The sequence below is a fragment of the Oryx dammah genome, unplaced genomic scaffold (assembly GCF_014754425.2).
Source record: "Oryx dammah isolate SB20612 unplaced genomic scaffold, SCBI_Odam_1.1 HiC_scaffold_2, whole genome shotgun sequence".
In the NCBI taxonomy this organism is placed as follows: Eukaryota; Metazoa; Chordata; class Mammalia; order Artiodactyla; family Bovidae; genus Oryx; species Oryx dammah.
This window is the reverse complement of record NW_024070186.1, coordinates 90,261,033-90,279,567: the sequence shown is the minus strand read 5'-3', so window position 1 is coordinate 90,279,567 and position 18,535 is coordinate 90,261,033. Positions and strand designations below refer to the sequence as shown.

The following is an 18,535-nucleotide window of genomic DNA, read 5'->3' as shown; positions in this document are numbered from 1 at the left end:
CCTTGTGACCTGTGCCTGTCAGTCTGGTCTCCTGATCATGGCAATCACTAAAAGCCACTCTCTTAAGTGTGTTTTGCCAGACATACTTTTGGATGTCTTTTCTACACTTCCTCTTTCTCTGAGTGAGTCTATAGCATATCCCTCCCCCTGTCTTTTTTGTCTGGTCAGAGCTGACCCTCTTTATGCTAGGTCTCTTCCTTTGTCATAGTAGGTCTCTGCCTATTGCACATACTCCTTCTCAGTTCCTAAACTCTAATTTAGAATGTCTCTGGCTTTTTATATTCTTATGGAGAAATAAAATTTAAAACTTCTTTATTTTCCCTTTCCTTTTTCCACGTTAACTTGTTCATAAAACTGAAGGAATGCAGACTGTAAGAAAGAAGTTCTAGACCTAATTCTAATCCTAATTAGCATGGCGCTTTAAAAATGTCCTTTGACTTCTCTGCATTTCACGTTCCTCATTTGCAAATGGAAGACTGAAGTCTGTATGAAGCAGATCTCTGTCCTGTGGTTAGGACTGTAATATCCCCAATGACAACTGCATTTCAAATGCAGAATTTCCAAGTCTCTCTTGACTTCTCTCTTCTTCTGTTTAAGTTCTCTGCTGTTAGCTTCCTCACTTATATTCTTCATATTTTAGACTAATTCCTTGAATCTTTCACCTAGAAGGTAGCTTGTTTTTCTTTTAAGGCAGTTAGACTTCTCTCACTTGTTTAGTCCAACAATCTGATATTGCCCTGATCTCCCAACACAGGCTATCACTCCAGCTCAGACTCCTTTTGTTTTTTCTCTGTGATGATTTAGCATACATCATCTATTTTGTGTTCATAATAGCTGGCCTTTTCTCCATCACTTTTTATTCCGTTCCTTTCTATTCATTCTTTTTGTTCCAATGAAGAAAACTTTTCTCCAGAAGACACTACAAGGCCTTTTAGGAAAACCTATCCCTTCCTTTTTCTTATCTCCTATTTCGCATTATAAACCCTCTAAGATCCTTTCTCTGGTGAGCCAACCTAGGAATATTTGGCATTTAGAATGAGAAATCTACATCCTGAGCTTTCTGGCATCTCCCGCCTCTCTTTGCTATCTTCATTCCATTTTTTTGTATTCCACTTTAGCACATGGTACTTTAAAATTTGCAGAGGTAAGCTATATAATTTCTAAGGTTCCTTCTAGTACTAACATTCTACTTATATGTAAAGAGAATCTGGTGTCCCAGTACACATAATGCACATCGTATATTTGATAGCTTGCCATGTTTCAGTGTGTGTATCTCAAAGCAGGTTCCTACTGGAATTCCTCACTCTTCCACTTACTAGTTGTCATTCAGATCTTTTTTCTGAAAAACAATATAACGTTTGGGAGGAATGGATACATGTATATGTATGGCTGAGTCCCTTTCTTTGCTGTGCACTTGAAACAATGTTAGTTGGCTATATGCCAATAAAAAATATAAAATACTCCAATATAATATACTCCAATATAAAATAAAAAGTTAAAAAAAAAAGAAAGAACAACATAACAATAAGTCCCTATCAACTGCATGAGCTATATATCACTGTACAGTCTGTTCAAATGCCCTGGCTCCTTTCTTACCCTTGCTAAATAGTCCATGAGGAAACTGTGGTGGGGATTACAATAACCCAAGTGTTCAGGTTAAACCCTTTACCTCTTTATCCCAGTGACTGTGTTTAAAGAAAGTCCTTTGTTCCCTTATTTTCCTGTTTATGTGATTCTTTCTTGACCTTTATGGGTTTCTACAATGAAAGACATTCCTTGGGAAAAAGACCTCAGGTCAAACATATCCTGTTCTTCTGGTTCTCCTTTCTTAAAACATTATCTCTCACTACAGATCAAACCTGTTCATGATATATCTGTACAAGATCAGGGATTCTCTGTGTGGGGTAGGTAGAGAAAAACAGAAAGCATGAGAAAAGAATGTCCCTAATGCTATAGGGTGAAGAGTTACTGTCCCTTTTTCTAGTCTGTTTGCTTCATTCACCATTATTATTTATATTTGCATTTTTCATATAATTCTTTCCCCCTCCACCCCTTCCTCCTCCTGCTCCATTTATCCTGGCACTGAGAACAGTATGAACTCTAAGTCTGTATTGGTCAAATCTCTGATTTCTGTTTGTAGACTGACTGATTTAACTTTCTCAACAGGACAATCATCTATCTCTCCTTGGTGTATGTGCTTGGCCATGTGATCAAGTCCATGGGTGCCTTACCAATACTGGGGGGACAAATGTTACACACGTGAGTAAAATCATGTAAATCATGTAGATATCATGTAATCATGAACCTCCTCATTGGAAAAGAACCGCTTTCCTCCATTGGACAGGTAAATGTTTCATGCATTCATTATAGACGTTTCTCTGTCTTACTAGAGATGTCTCTTTATTTTACAACCGACTATTTTATAGGGCTTCCTTGGTAGCTCAGAGGTTAAAGCATCTGCCTGCAATGCGGGAGACCTGGGTTTGATTGCTGGGTTGGAAAGATCCCCTGGAGAAGGAAATGGCAATCAACTCCAGTATTCCTGCGGAGAATCCCATGGACAGAGGAGCCTGGTGGGCTATAGTCCATGAGGTCGCAAAGAGTCAGACACGACTGAGGGACTTCACTCACTATTTTATTATACCAAATGGGTTAAGAAAAAAATATTTGACTAGTTGAACTCTTTCCTGCTTTATCTGAGCTCATTTGTTTTTATTAAATATCTGGGGACTTGTAGAATGCTCAGTTAGCATCCTTTTCACAGAAACTCTACATATACTTGAAGATATGAAAATCTTCATGCCCTCCATATTCCTTCACCTGTTCACCCATCCACATATTGTACTTTAACAGAGTTTCAAAAAAATGTCTGTAATACTTCTTTATAGTATATTGTAGAATTAATATTCAAAGCTTGAATGATTTCCATTTATGTGTAGTCCCATATATTCCAGTTGCTCTGTCCCTCTTTGTTAATTTATTGATGTTTATGATGCCAGAGAATCTTGATAGGTTCTGACATTTGTTGGTTCAGTCAGAGAGGATTAGACTTTTTCATGAAGCAGGTTATATATATTTGTGTTTATAATGTGGCTAAACATGTATTTTCCAGTGAGTTAAGAATTTTATTTGAGATTTAATGGATATTAGACACCTTATTATTGTTGTCCCATCAGAAATCACTGACATTTCTTCCATTAGTTATGACTAACTTAAGATTTTATTTTGTGGTTACTAAGAATATGTAGGATAAAGGTTCACAAGGTCTTTCTATTGACATGTCCCTTTGACTATGACGATATTGAGAACAGTCTTAACTCTGGAGTTCCTTGAGCACTGGCTTCTATATGTTTCACGCATAAGGTAAATGAAACTATCAGGGACAAAATCTTCCCATGTAATGATACTTTCTGGCAGCAACTCAAGGATTATGAAGATTGTAAGTGCTCCTGAGTCTCTCCTAGGAGGAAGCCATTGGGAAGTGCCTGCAGTATAGGAATGTGAAGGAGGTCGTGCCCTTGTACACATATTTTTTCTCTTATAGCTCTATATGCCATTTCTACAGTTGTGTTTAGTATCAGTATGGTTAGCACTCTCACATTTCCATTTCAGAGTCCTGTCAATGGTCGGCCTGAGTCTAATAGCTTTGGGGACAGGAGGTATCAAACCCTGTGTGGCAGCTTTTGGTGGAGACCAATTTGAAGAAAAACATGTAAGAATCCTGTCATTTCTGTATTTTCAAGAATTAGAGCAGGCATTAAACGACAGGTAGCCATTTGCCAAGATTGAAGTGACCCAGTAATTAGAACATATCTGAGTAGTGTTCAGTGCTCTTCATCATTAATGAAGAGAAAAACGGAAACATTTCAAAGGAATATGACCAGGACTAAAAAGATGCAGCTTAGGAAGAAAATTTGATGGAAATGAAGATATTTAGACTGGATAAGATAAGACTTAAAAGAGAATATTATAATTATCTATAGATACTGGAAGTTGTTGTTTAGTCACTCAGTCATGTCCAACTCTTTGCACCCCATGGGCTGCAGCACACCAGGCATCCCTGTCCATGGGATTTTCCAGGCGAGAATACTGGAGTGGGTTGCCATTTCTTCCTCCAGAGGATCTTCCCAACCCAGGGATCGAACCTGTGTCTCCTGCATTGCAGGCAGATTCTTTACCTTCTGAGTTACTTACTCCCTTTATATAGATATTGGAAGGATGTCAGTAATTAATTGGAGAAGGCAATGGCACCCCACTCCTGTACTCTTGCCTGGAAAATCCCGTGGACGGAGGAGCCTGGTGGGCTGTAGTCCATGGGGTTGCTAAGAGTCGGAAACGACTAAGCGACTTCACTTTCACTTCACTTTCCACTTTCATGCATTGGAGAAGGAAATGGCAACCCACTCCAGTGTTCTTGCCTGGAGAATCCCAGGGACAGGGGAGCCTGGTGGGCTGCCATCTATGGGGTCGCACAGAGTCAGACACGACTGAAGCGACTTAGCAGCAGCAGCAGCAGCAGCAGTAATTAATCCAAAGATCAATGAGAGAAAGCTATAGGAAGTTAGCCTTTCACTTGATGAAAGGAAAAACTTCAAATATTAATGAGTTCACTCTCACTTAAGGTATTTAAGAAGATACATGGTCATCACTTTGGGAATGGGAGGTAATGAGTAGTTTGGAGATGATATAAGCATCTCTAGCTTTGTGATTCTACAAAGGAGAAAATGATCATTTGGAATAAAACAAAATTAATTTCTTTAGATGATCCTGTCTTGATGATCCTTCCTTCTTTTCCTAGACAGTTTCCACTGTCCATGGTGGGTGGGAGGACAGTATGAATAAAGGTAAAAACATACCTGTTAAGGAAGCAGTGACAACTAGGCAAGGAAAATATTCTTAGATCAACCAACATTTCTAGCTTCCTCTTTTTACCTCTCAGTTTTCCTTTTTGATGGTCTTCATTTATTATTCCCTCTTCTATAGCTATTTATCATGTTTCTTTTATCATGTTTGTTTTTTACTCTCTGTTCTTTCTCTGTATCATGTCTTCCTGCATTTCTCTAACCTTTCAGACCCTGTGGGTTATTTTATATTCTTTATCTACCCAGGGGTTCGTAGATTATAATTGCTTGCTAACCTTAGAGAAGTAACCAAACTCTGGCAAGTGGGATTCTATGCACAATGAATTCTACACATAGATGAATGGAGCAGGTTTAAATGGGGACCAGAAGAGGAAGCAGAACACACCATAAATGGAAAATGGAGATGGTGCTGATGTGTCAGGGGAGTCAGAGTGAAGCACAGACATGCATAATGAATAAAGTGTCAGCAACTTTATTTGAAAGCTCTTCATTTTGTACGTGCTCCACAAAGATATTTCAATAATAGGACAAACCCACTTCCAAGTTTCCACTGGCCACTGCCCAGCCCACAGACTTTCTTTAATAGTCTCTGGCAGACTTCCCATGAGCATTAGGTAAATTATTCTGTTTGATCAACAATTTACTCAACTGTTCCATATTCTAGTCCTATTCCTACCACGCATTTCACAAAATCTATTATTTAACTCAGCCACTCATTCACTAACTTAATTCAGTTTAATAAACATTTACTGAGTCTAATATAAAACAAGTGCTATGCTAGTGATGCTTGTGAGGATTACAGAAAATAATGTTTTTTTTTCTGCTCTAAAGGAACTCTCAACCTACTGAAACAAATTTAATACAGAGACTAATACTAGAATAAACACTATAGGACACAATACATAGACATAGTATACAAGATGATCATTTTTGCCAATATAAAAGGGTAAAAAAATGTTAAAGATGATTGCACTAGGGTGTGAAAGGTAGAGAAATGTTTATTTGGGGTCAGCAAGATATGTGTTAAAATATCTAATATGACATTCACATTACTATGGAGGCAGTATCTGAATCAGTGTATGTACCTCTTAATGAGTCTGAAGAGGTGGGGGTGGACCAAGGAGGCACACTGAACTGATGATTTGTCCTGTTTTGGCTTTTTTTTTTTCAGGCAGAGGAACGGACTAGATACTTCTCAGTCTTCTACCTCTCCATCAATGCAGGGAGCTTGATTTCTACATTTGTCACACCCATGCTGAGAGGTTGGGATCTTTTCTGAGGGCCTCTGTATAAGCTTTACTCTGCCCAGCCAGAAATCTGTTCAAGGCTTCTTACTGTCCATCTTCTCCTTTTATACGAGTTTGAAAATCTGAGCGAATTTCTTTTAATCTTGATTTGTCTGGCCCAAAAGAAGGATTATGGATTAGGTGTTGGGAGGAAAGAAGATGGCTATGTCTATGACCTCAAAAACCTGAGCTTATAGAACAGAACATCAAAAATTTAAGATTCAGGATTAATTTGGTTTTGTTTTTTCCTGTAGGAGATGTGCAGTGTTTTGGGAAGGACTGCTATGCATTGGCTTTTGGAGTTCCAGGACTGCTTATGCTGATAGCTCTTGGTAAGTGCAGTGGGGCAAAGGAAACTAATAACCACTGATGCCTTCCACGTGGAAAGCATGAGTAAGCACTATACACAAACTATTTTATTCAGTCCTCACACAAGCCTATTAGGTGTTATTGTAGGGGTTTTCCCTAGAAATTATAGATAAATTAACTGAATAAAGTTAGAAGCCTAAAAAAAAATAGTGCCCACGGTTATATAACTAATAAGCTTCCTGAGAGTTTTAAAAAGACTGATCCTTGGATGCCATGTAAGACCAATTAAATCAGGATCTCTGTGGCATACAGCCGTGGCATCTAACATTTTTTAAGTTTCTAATTGTAGTCACAGTTGAGATGTACTGATCTACATTGCAATATATAGTGAAGCAAAGAAAATAATCCTTCCTCTCAAACCAGCTTATTTCATCTGATAACTATCTGGTAACTGGAAGATGTAAAAATTCTTTGGGCCTTTTAAAGCTTCCAGGGTCAGCTGTTTCTGCCCTGCTCTGCAATGCTTCCAAGAAGTTTGCTCCTGAGCAATGAGAATAAGAGGAGTTGGATAAGTAGGGGAAAACTGATGCAACTTAGATCAAGTGGCATTCTCTTTACCACTGAGAAACCAGCAATGGAAGAGGAAGAGGAAGAGGAATATATGTGTTGCTTAGTTTACACAGTCCAAGGGGAAACTTGGACATGATTGTTTCTAATCATTGACCTGGAAACCTGTTCTCACACTGAGCCTTTGGGTGACACCCCCCTGGAGGATATCCAGTCCAAACACATAAAGAGCTCAATAAAGGATAAAGAGCCCAGAGGCTCACTGTTCCATCTGATTATTTTCAAACAGAGTTGGGGGAGTAATAATATTACTCAGGCAAGTTGCAATTCCAATTCCAAGGAAATTTATGTGTTAGTCCAGAGCCCAGTGATAATACATTCTGTTTACTTCTCTCTTCAAAACCAAATATATTCCTAGTTTTCCTGATTAGTACTATGTCTTTTTCTCTGGATCACTGCACAATATTATTTACATATCATAGTAATTATGAAGACCAAAAGAGATGCTTTTGAAATGTGTACAAATTATGAAATGTTTAATTGAATGTTAAATGTTAAGTGTTAGCTGTCATCATTAGTTACTTCAGTTTTCTGGGTACTGATAAATCAATTCTCTGATTTTTCACTATAATTTAATTTACTTGATTTTTTTCACTCACTAATTCATTCAGCAAACATCTATTTAATGAACAGTTAATGTGTCAGATTCTGTGTTAGGTACTGGGATCATGTTATTGAATTAGGTAGCTACAGAATTCATGCTTTCAAAGGATTTATTTGGTCCAGCAGGAAGAGGGAGACAGAGGAGTAAACAAGATCTTTCAATATAGTATCGTCACTGTCACAACTAGAGAAATACAGAGAAAGCTATAAGAACACAGAGGGATACCTAAGACGTTGAGGCTCAGAAAAGCTTTGCCGAAAGAAATGATAGGGAAGGTAAGACCTAAAGCATTAACAGCAGTTAATCAAAGAAGAGATTGAAAGTGAAACAGAAATAGGACATGGTGTCTGTAAGACAAAGGGTTGAGAAGTAGTATGACATATTTGAAGGCCTTGAAGGAACAGACGATAAAGAGGAGAAACTGACAGAAACCAGATAATGAAAGGCTTTTAACTTATTAAGGAATTAGAACTTTATCAGGAGAATAGTAGGGAGCTTCAAGAGGGTTTTAAATAAAGGAATGTTCATTAGATGTTTATTTTTCAGTGGTATTTCTGACTGTAATGGGGAAAAAGAGTGGATTAAGGATGAGACAAAGGATACTCTTTGTCTTGATTATTGAATTTTTGGTACTTCCTTAAATTTTGTGCTCAAGGTGAGTGCCTACCTTAGCTCACCTTCTTCAGCACTGACAGAACTGACAAACTTGATATGATTAGATGTGTGAAAGTAAGAGAGAAGATAAGCCAGGACTGAATTCGAATTCTGACTTGAGCAAATGGGTGGATAGTAGGAGTATGGTCTAAGGGAGACTAGGCTTGGGGCAATACTAATGAATTTAGTTTGGACATGTAACATTTAGATGTTTTTGGAACATCTAATTGGGAGTACCAAACTTTTAAATCTGTAGTTATTTGGAAATACAGGTTTAAAGTCCAGAATAAATGTCTGGGCTATAGATATAGAACTGGAGCTATTAGTATATGGATAGCAATTAAGTCAGGAAAATAGATGGAATGACTAAGAGTATGATAAAGGAGAACAAGGAGAGGACCTTGAGAAATACCAATATTTAAAAGACAAACAAATGAGCTAAGCACCAGGCATTAGAAATAAACAAGTTATGGCAACTATTTACAAGAAATTTTGTTGTCCTGGTGAAGAATTAAGTTTTCTTCACTGTGATAGTGCAGATGTAAGGATATCTACAAGGATGTACAGCAAAGGCAATAATTAAGTTGCGCTGAAGCCATTCAAATCAAGATTCACTAAAGAAAAGTTTGGGGAAGGGCTCTCCAGGTAGGGAAAAAAAACTGCAAATGGAGAGGTAGAAAACAGAATGTGGCATTTTGAGAACCAGGGTGATTTCCATAATACCACAATCAGATCTTAGGGGACAATCTCCATGGCATAAACCTTTAGAATAATGTTTCAAATTAGTATGGGAATGAGTCTTATTGTAATGAAAACTTAATAGTAATTATTTTCTCCAATATATGGATTGACTCTTGATGTATTTATATTATTAATATTAAAGAGATTATTCAGCATTAAGCTTACTTTTATACAAGCCAGCATTTACTTATAAGTTGTTGTATTTCCTTTAAGATGAAAATGTGTTGACTCAAATTTTGTGTTTGAATTAGGTAAAGGATTCAGCAGTTAAACAAACAAAAAAAGACAGGTAAAGAGGGGAAAGCCCACAGATGAGACTAAAAATGAATGCAGAAAGTAATAGTAGTTCTACCTTGGATACCAAGAGGATTTCAGGAAGGGGATCATTTGGAGTAACAAATATTACTGACTGGGAAAGCAAGATAAGGGTTAAAAATGTCCATTAAATATCGTGACACAAAGGTCTTTGATTTGATGATATCAGTTATGGTAGATTGGTGGAGTTTCAAGAATAATTAGAGCAGATTAGGAAGTGAATAAAATGAATGAAGAGAAAACAGTAAGAATTTATAGCTGAAAGGTTACATGGAGTCAGGAGAGGATATTAAGCATGTTTGATTATTACTAGGAACACTCCAATAAAGAAAGATGTTGAAGATGTAAGGTAAGACAGTATAATCAATATTGAAAGCACACATGGTAGAATTGTATTTACACAAGAGGAGGAACATTACCTTCATGTAACTGGAGAGAGGAGGGGATGGGGATGGATACAGATATTAATAGATTTGGTGGCAGGAGTTGAGGGAGTTTTCATTTGAAGCCTTCTATTTTCTTTGTGAAGTAAGAGGCAACAAGGTCTACTAGTGGAAGTAAATATTAGAGAAACTCAAGGTCCCTACCCGTCTTTTTCAGTTAAGTGGCCTTCAAACTTAAGTGTGACCTTGTCAAGTTGATCACCTCACCTTCTTTTTATCACTCCATTGTCACATTTTAGACCAGAATTCCTGAGAAGTTCAGCCCCTTTCTAGGATCATTATTAGTTTCAAGAGCTGTCTATTTCCCATCCAAAATTTTCTACTTGTCCAGATACCTGTTTTATCTGCCCACTTGTCTCTCAGGATTAGCATTCTTTATCTGAACTTTTTTTTTTTTAATCAACAATAAGAAGGCCATGGTAAGTGGTAAAGCATGCTATTTGGAGAAGTTTGGGAGAAACTCAGAGGATAATAAAGAAAAAGTGGTGGAGTGAGCCTGACAGAGAAGAATAGAGAAAGTAGAAAGTTAAGATAGAGAAAAGTAGGGTGATTCAGGCATTCTGAATGTAAGGATATTGGAGATTGTTACTGGTCACTGAAGAAGGCATTTTTGGTAGAGGAGCTGCTAGAGGGACATCTTTCTTGCTGGAGTCGGGAAATCCATTCAAGAGGGAAGTATATTGGAGATGGTACCAAAATGGAGGTTTCCCACAAACTTTAGTTAAATTTAATACACTTTGGCCACCTGATGCAAAGAGCTGACTCATTTGAAAAGACCCTGATGCTGGGAAAGATTGAGGGCAGGAGGAGAAGGAGACAACAGAGGATGAGATGGTTAGATGCCATCACCAACACAATGGACATGGGTTTGGGTAAACTCCGGGAGTTGGTGATGGACAGGGAGGCCTGGTGTGCTGCAGTTCATGGGGTCACAAAGAGTTGGACACAACAGAGCGACTGAACTTAACTGAACTGAATACACTTGAAAAAAAACCTTGTGATTTTATAATTGTAAAAGTAATATCTCATTGCTGGTATGTGGAAAATGAAGTAAAAACAAGAAAATTTAATTCACCTACAGATAGCCATGGAGATGTGGTTAAAAGATAAAGATATGTGTTGAGAGAGAATGAGTTCAAGAACAGAAATAAAACAGAAAAGAATTGTTTTAGGAATAATGAATAGTAGTTAGAAGATACATTGGCAAATACAGAGTGATGAAAGGAAAAGTGGGAAGCAGTTGGTTGTGGGGAACTCTGTTGCAGATAGGGGTCATGTCTTTTTTATCTTTATTCTCAGCAGTGTCAGGCAAAATGTGTGATGCAAAGATCAATGAATGAGGTCCTTTATGGTAGTTAAGAGTATAGATTTGAGTAGAAAGGCCTCAGTTCAAGAAGGTAGTTTCTGATCTTACTACCAAGCTTAAAAAGGAATTGAAAGAGGCATAACTTAGCAGAGGTGGGTTGTGGTCAGAGGTCAGTGCTGGAATGGAACACTGGGGTCTCAATTCAGTTCAGTTCAGTTCAGTCACTCAGTCGTGTCCGACTCTTCACGACCCCATGAATCGCAGCACGCCAGGCCTCCCTGTCCATCACCATCTCCCAGAGTTCACTCAGACTCACGTCCAACGAGTCTGTGATGTCATCCAACCATCTCATCCTCTGTTGTCCCCTTCTCCTCCTGCCCCCAATCCCTCCCAGCGTCAGAGTCTTTTCCAATGAGTCAACTCTTTGCATGAGGTGTCCAAAGTACTGGAGCTTCAGCTTCAGCATCATTCCTTCCAAAGAAATCCCAGGGCTGATCTCCTTCAGAATGCACTGGTTGGATCTCCTTGCAGTCCAAGGGACTCTCAAGAGTCTTCTCCAACACCACAGTTCAAACGCATCAATTTTTCAGCGCTCAGCCTTCTTCACAGTCCAACTCTCACATCCATACATGACCACTGGAAAAACCACAGCCTTGACTAGACGGACCTTAGTCAGCAAAGTAATGTCTCTGCTTTTGAATATACTATCTAGGTTGGTCATAACTTTTCTTCCAAGGAGTAAGCGTCTTTTAATTTCATGGCTGCAGTCACCACCTGCAGTGATTTTGCAGCCCAAAAAATTAAAGTCTGACACTGTTTCCACTGTTTCCCCATCTATTTCCCATGAAGTGATGGGACTGGATGCCATGATCTTCGTTTTCTGAATGTTGAGCTTTAAGCCAACTTTTTCACTCTCCTCTTTCACTTTCATCAAGAGGCTTTTTAGTTCCTCTTCACTTTCTGCCATAAGGGTGGTATCATCTGCATATCTGAGGTTATTAATATTTCTCCTGGCAATCTTGATTCCAGCTTGTGTTTCTTCAAGTCCAGCGTTTCTCATGATGTACTCTGCATATAAGTTAAATAAGCAGGGTGACAATATACAGCCTTGATGTACTCCTTTTCCTATTTGGAACCAGTCTGTTGTTCCATGTCCAGTTCTAACTGTTGCTTCCTGACCTGCATATAGGTTTCTCAAGAGGCAGGTCAGCTGGTCTGGTATTCCCATCTCTTTCAGAATTTTCCACAGTTTATTGTGATCCACACAGTCAAAGGCTTTGGCATAGTCAATAAACTAGAATATGTTTTTTTTATCTGGTCTGAGTTACATGGGTGTGTTCACTTGTAAAAATTCGTAAGTTATACATCTATTATTTACTTGTTCTTCTTATATTTTAATACAGTTTATTTCATATCATTTAAAAGATTATATGAAAGTTTACTGATATCAAAAATAAATATGAAAAGCAGTGTAGTTTCTGGCAATTTCCATCTGTGCAATCTTGTACAACTTGCTTAACTCCTTGATCCTTGATTTCTTTATGTGTAAAATCCTTTTCAGGTTAAATCAGTACTATTATGTAAAATGCTTAACACTTTATATATAATAATAAACCTTCAAGATATCATTAATGATAATAATAACCATCAGGATAATAATGAATTTGGGAAAATCCATTTCAGGAGTTAGGACTTAATAGGTAGGTCTTGGAAACAAGATTTTAATTTAGCAGCAGATAAGGAGAAATGAACAGGGATTAAGAAACTACTTGGTGGCCATTTTGAAAATAGAGGGTAGAAGTTGTGAGGTCCTATACGAGTCATAGCCCTGGTGATGCAGACAGGGGACAGCAGGAAACACACTGAAGACAGAGTGTCAGTGAAAGTTGATAATATATTAGATATAGAGATGAGCTAGAAGACGGAGAATTCAGAGGTGACTTTCATTTCTGTGATTACAGGAAAGTCTACACATTGACCATTTTATTTTTCTCTTGGCTCCCATAGTTTTTATGACTCCAAAGTCAGGGAGCATCAATCAGTTTCCACCCTTTATGAGATGTGTCAATCATTCCTACATTTCAGAAGTGTGTCCTTAGTGTTGACAACTAAATGGGCTAAATGAGAAGCTGAGAACTCTGTTTATCTACTGCAGTTGTGTTTGCAATGGGAAGTAAACTATACAGAAAACCACCTCCTGAAGGAAACATACTGAATCAAGTGGTCAAATGTATCTGGGTAAGTTCATGAATTGTTTGCCTGCCTTTTTCAATCACAAGAAAAGAAATGCTGTTCTGAGCCTATAGGCCTTCAAATATGGCTATACACTTTTCTCAATGATCTCTGTACTGCTTCTGTGACTTTTGGAAAGTGGGATTGATCAAACATCACTCAATGCCTCTGTTTAACCTTTAAGCTAAAAAGAATATAATCATTTTTAAAAACTGGCAAAAGTTTTCTGAAATGTAGTTACATATGTTGAAATTATATTTCAAATATTCTGAAATTCAATGTGTGATGAAATCAAAAGGTTAGATTAAGTCACTCAAGAGTATGTGTGTCTAAGGGAAGATACAGTGAAATGGAAAAGGCAGGGGATGGGTTTTTTGTTTGTTTTTTTTCCTACTCTTCTGATATCTATGCTCTGCCCTAGTTTGCCATTTCCAGCCGTTTCAAGAACCATTCTGGGGACAATCCCAAGCGAGAGCACTGGCTGGACTGGGCAGCTGAGAAATACCCAGTAAGTTGAACTGCAGAAACATCTGATGCCTTCATAGAGTTTTTCCTAATAACCAAACTGATTCTCTCCTACTGTACTTGACCTCTTCTCTTACTGTTCTGGGCCATTTCTACTCCAAGCGAGAAATCCTTAAATGCCAATTCAGCCTATTCCTTCTTCCTCCTCTTTGCAGAAGCAGCTCATTATGGACGTGAAGGCACTGACCAGGGTACTGTTCCTTTATATCCCATTGCCCATGTTCTGGGCGCTTTTGGATCAGCAGGTAAGAATAGTTCTTTTGAAAACTACCTGTTCTTCCAGCCCCTTCTCTCTCAAAGGAAAGGGATTTCCTCTAATAGCATCTGTTTGCCATAGGGCTCACGATGGACCTTGCAAGCCACCAGGATGAATGGGAATTTGGTGAGTAGAAGAGATTTTTTTTCCAATATCATTTTCTTTTTAAGCCACACTAAGGAAAAATTTCTTTGTGTTTTTGCCTAAAAATGACATAAGATTATGCCTTTAGCATGAAGTTTCTGGGTAGGCAAAGTGAGTATTAAAAGACAGAATTTTATCTTTGAAAATCAGAAAGGTAAGGATGGAAAGGTTTCAGTGTATACAGGAAGCACTGAGACAATAGCAAATGAAGTGATAGGGAGTGGATAGTGACAGAGAGTGGATAGGGAGCAAATGAAGCCTGGGGAATGGATGTTTCCTTCCAACTATGCCCCATCAAAGCTCCCCTCTTAGCTCAGTCAGTAGAGAATCTGCCTTCAATGCAGGAGACCTGGGTTTGATTCCTGGGTCAGGAAGCTCCCCTGCAGAAGGAAATGGCAACCCACTCCAGTATTCTTGCCTGGAGAATTCCATGGACAGAGGAGCCTGGCAGGCTACAGTCCATGGACTCGCAAGAGTTGGACATGACCTAGCAACCAAACTACCACCACCAGGCACCCCAGGGCACAACAGATTGCTGTGACAACACAGTTAGCCCAACCTCTCAGGCAGGGTTCACAGCAGGGATCCAGAGGTGGGATATTTTGTTCATGGATACAGAAATAATGGGAAATTTTTAAACATAATTTTCTCTTTTTAAAATTTTCATTCATTGACAAATTCTTTCATTTATTCCTGCTGCCTAGATTATTGTATGTTCTCCTGCCATCTCACTTGTGAAGAAGGCAGAGAGGAATGATGCCAGGGTTTTATAAGCCAGTCTGTTTGGAGCTTGCCTAATATAATTTCATCTTTTCCTTTCCTCTGGCTGTCCAGGATTTACCATGGTTGTCTTCCTTTTGACCCTCTGAAGGGTCAAACTTTAAAAATACTGTGTGTCGAGGGGAGACTTCACCCTAACCATGATACCTTTTTGTCCTTCACATCTTTACCCCCACGACTACAGTTACTGAAATTAATAAAAACACACTGACTCTATTCTCTCTCAAGTTAAAAAAGCATAGTGCACAGAAAATAAGATTCTCCCTTATGCCCATCTGCCTTCAGAAGCCATAGTGTAAGCCATTCCAGCCTATTCCCCCACATATCCTTACAAGGATAATAGTGGCTCTGAACCAAAGACCTGATGGATATTATCTTATGCTTCTCACCTGCTAATTATCAAGATTGTTGATCTAGGCTTTTTTTGTCTTTATGCCAATATCTTCATGTGATTTGTTGTCATGTTTCAGGGTTTCTTTGTGCTTCAGCCTGATCAGATGCAGGTAGGAGATTTCTCTATATTCTTGGGTACTTATTTTTTCCCTTATCTATAACTTTACGTGTAGTAGGAGGATTACAAACCAAATTTGATGGTTTTTTTTCCTTCTATGCTGAGGAGGGCTAAATATAGTGATGAAAATATTCTCTTTAAGCCTCACACTTCTCTTTCATATCTTCTCTTAAGCAAGTAGCTCCTGCAAAAACTCCAGGGAGTTTTGAACTCACAGGGAAAGTGTAAACACTGGATTTTTTTTTTTCCATGTCAAGTATCATGTTGTCAGAGGAAGTATAAAGCTTTGTTGTGTGAGCAATGAATTCAGAAGCCCTGTTTATTGGTGACTTCCAGTTATTTTTAACCCTTTGTTTTGTTCAACAGTCCCCAATTCCTTCTTCTCTCTTTGATTTCTCCTGACTGTGATATTTTTCCCTTGGTTGTGAAACTGGATAAGATCAGAGCAAATGGGAGGGAAGAACTCCTAATTAATTGACAGAAAAACCAGTGCAGAGTGAAACTTGCTCCTTGGGATATTTGGAAGCTAATGTGCTATGCAGGGGTAATACAGTCTTGGGTATAAAGGGACTGAAAGATGTGGAATCATTCTGTACACTGTATGATGAAAGTGTGTTTGGTTGTGAGAGAGTATGCACACACCCAAATGAAAGCACATGCTCACACTCATAATAGAACACTTATAACTAATTCTTTTTACCATCGTGTTACAGGTGCTAAATCCCTTTTTGGTTCTTATCTTCATACCATTGTTTGACCTTGTCATTTATCGTCTGGTATCCAAGTGTGGCATTAACTTCACGTAAGTACTCACTATGGGCTTCCCAGGTGGTGCTAGTGGTAAAGAATCTGCCTGCCAGTGTAGGAGAAATAAGGGACGTGGGTTCAATCCCTGGGTCAGGAAGATCCCCTTGAAGAGGGCATGGCAACCCACTCCAGTATTCTTGCCTGGAGAATCCCATGGACATAGAAGACCAACAGGCTACAGTCCACGGGGTCGCAAAGAGTCAGACATGACTGAAGCAACTTAGCACCATGCACACAAGTGTTCACTATGCCTATGTTACTCCAAATTGACTCAATTTGCCCAGTTTGATAAAGAGTCAGTATCTTTTCTGCTTAGTAATGATTTATTTTGGTTTATCATTTTTCTGCTTCTGTTTATCCACATTAGATTAAGTGCCTATTTATACTGGAGGATGGGAATTAGATCTAATTCATTCTTAACTTAGAGAGTCCAAGTCATTACTTCAGACTTACATATGTGATGTTGAAAAGCTAGGAGTACACTTCATGGAAAGTCAAAAGTATGTGATTAGTCTCCTAAACCAACTTGTTGCTTTGTACTTAAAAGTTGCCTCTTCAAAGAAGTCCAAAGTCTTTGATGATTAACTAATCCCTTTAAATCTCTTACTGTCCCTATGAAACAAATGAAGGAGCTCATAAGAGTGGGGATAGAAACTGTTTTCCCCCTTTCTAAATAGAAGTGTTATTCTTTGTAAAGTTTGACAGGGGAGGGTGTTAAGTCATCTATAATTTCTGATTTAATAGCAATTTCCTTTTGATAATCATTTTATATATTCAAATGACCTTTTGCCATTTACTCATTCATTGAGCACCAAGTGCTTTGTAAAAGCACAAATCTTGCTTCTAAGGAGTTTATCCTTTAGTAAGGGAGCTAGAAGGAGCAAGGTTGTTGCACAAGATGAATTATGTTAATATGTTAAGCCTAAGAAGGGAAACAAAGTGCCAGGAAATGTAGAGATGGAAGAGAGTGGCCAGCATCAAGAAAAACTTATAAAGAAGAGGAAAAGAAGGTAATAATATATAGTAACTGGTATATGGTAAATGTTCAATAATTCTGGCAATATTACTGTTATTTTTGCTATTGTGATATAATAGATAGAAAAACCATCATAAATAAAGATGGAAAATTTGGTGTGTTACAAAGAATAGTTCAGTGTGACTCAAATAAAGGTAGAAAGAAGGATTTATGAAGGGGAGTACTAGGAAATACTTTGAAAGTAATTGAGAACAAATTAGGTAAGCTAAGGGGGTTTAGCAGAAAAGGCAATGGCACCCCACTCCAGTAATCTTGCCTGGCAAATCCTATGGATGGAGGAGCTTAGTAGGCTGCAGTCCATGGGGTCGCTAAGAGTCGGACACGACTGAGCGACTTCACTTTCACTTTTCACTTTCATGCACTGGAGAAGGAAATGGCAACCCACTCCAGTGTTCTTGCCTGGAAAATCCCAGGGACAGGGGAGCCTGGTGGGCTGCTGTCTATGGGGTCTCACAGAGTCGGACACTACTGAAGTGACTTAGCAGCAGCAATAGCAAGGGGGTTTAGATTTTATTCTTTAGCACCTACAGTTTAGGTATAATTGCCTCTGTTTCCTCTACAGATCACTTAGGAAAATGGCTGTTGGTATGATCCTAGCATGTGTGGCTTTTGCAGTTGCTGCTGTTGTAGAGATAAAAATTAATGTGAGTACAGTAAATCTTACGCTCCATGAGGGCAGGATGAAATCTGTTTTGTTCATTTCTCTGACTTGTTCAGTCTCAATTCACTGGGCCCTACCACAGTAGCTGTTTTACAGAAGGTGCATAATAAGTATTTGTGGCAAATGAGTAGATATAGGAGTAGAGCAGCAGTGTAAAATGAAGCCTACCTCCCACCTGAAAGATGTAGGAATTTCCAAACACCAGTATCCAAGATATATAATCATCTCTTTGATACCTTACCAAACACTGAAATACCTTTTGGCAGGTTGAATAGTCACTATTGGGGAATGATGTATGGGGCCACAGCCAAGTCAAAAAGCATGGAGTTTGTTACCTGGCATCAGTGCTTATAGGGGATTCTCTGATAGCTCAGTTGATAAAGAATCCGCCTGCTATGCGGGAGATGTGGGTTCGATTCCTGAGTTGGGAAGATCC

General features: G+C 38.6%; 2 protein-coding genes across 2 annotated transcripts in view; one reads left to right on the top strand and one right to left on the bottom strand.

Moving 5' to 3' along the window:
* IQCB1 (IQ motif containing B1) overlaps positions 1-18,535 on the bottom strand; it is a 159,195-nt gene that overhangs the window by 105,955 nt on the left and 34,705 nt on the right. The gene's annotated exons all lie outside the window — the stretch shown is intronic.
* LOC120871113 (solute carrier family 15 member 2) overlaps positions 1-18,535 on the top strand; it is a 46,738-nt gene that overhangs the window by 8,808 nt on the left and 19,395 nt on the right. Inside the window, exons 4-14 of the mRNA XM_040250797.1 lie at positions 2,167-2,259; positions 3,613-3,712; positions 6,034-6,124; positions 6,403-6,480; positions 13,303-13,385; positions 13,801-13,887; positions 14,060-14,149; positions 14,242-14,286; positions 15,555-15,587; positions 16,309-16,397; positions 18,001-18,082. Coding sequence (XP_040106731.1) covers positions 2,167-2,259; positions 3,613-3,712; positions 6,034-6,124; positions 6,403-6,480; positions 13,303-13,385; positions 13,801-13,887; positions 14,060-14,149; positions 14,242-14,286; positions 15,555-15,587; positions 16,309-16,397; positions 18,001-18,082 — 871 coding nt within the window. The remainder of the gene's footprint in view (positions 1-2,166; positions 2,260-3,612; positions 3,713-6,033; positions 6,125-6,402; positions 6,481-13,302; positions 13,386-13,800; positions 13,888-14,059; positions 14,150-14,241; positions 14,287-15,554; positions 15,588-16,308; positions 16,398-18,000; positions 18,083-18,535) is intronic.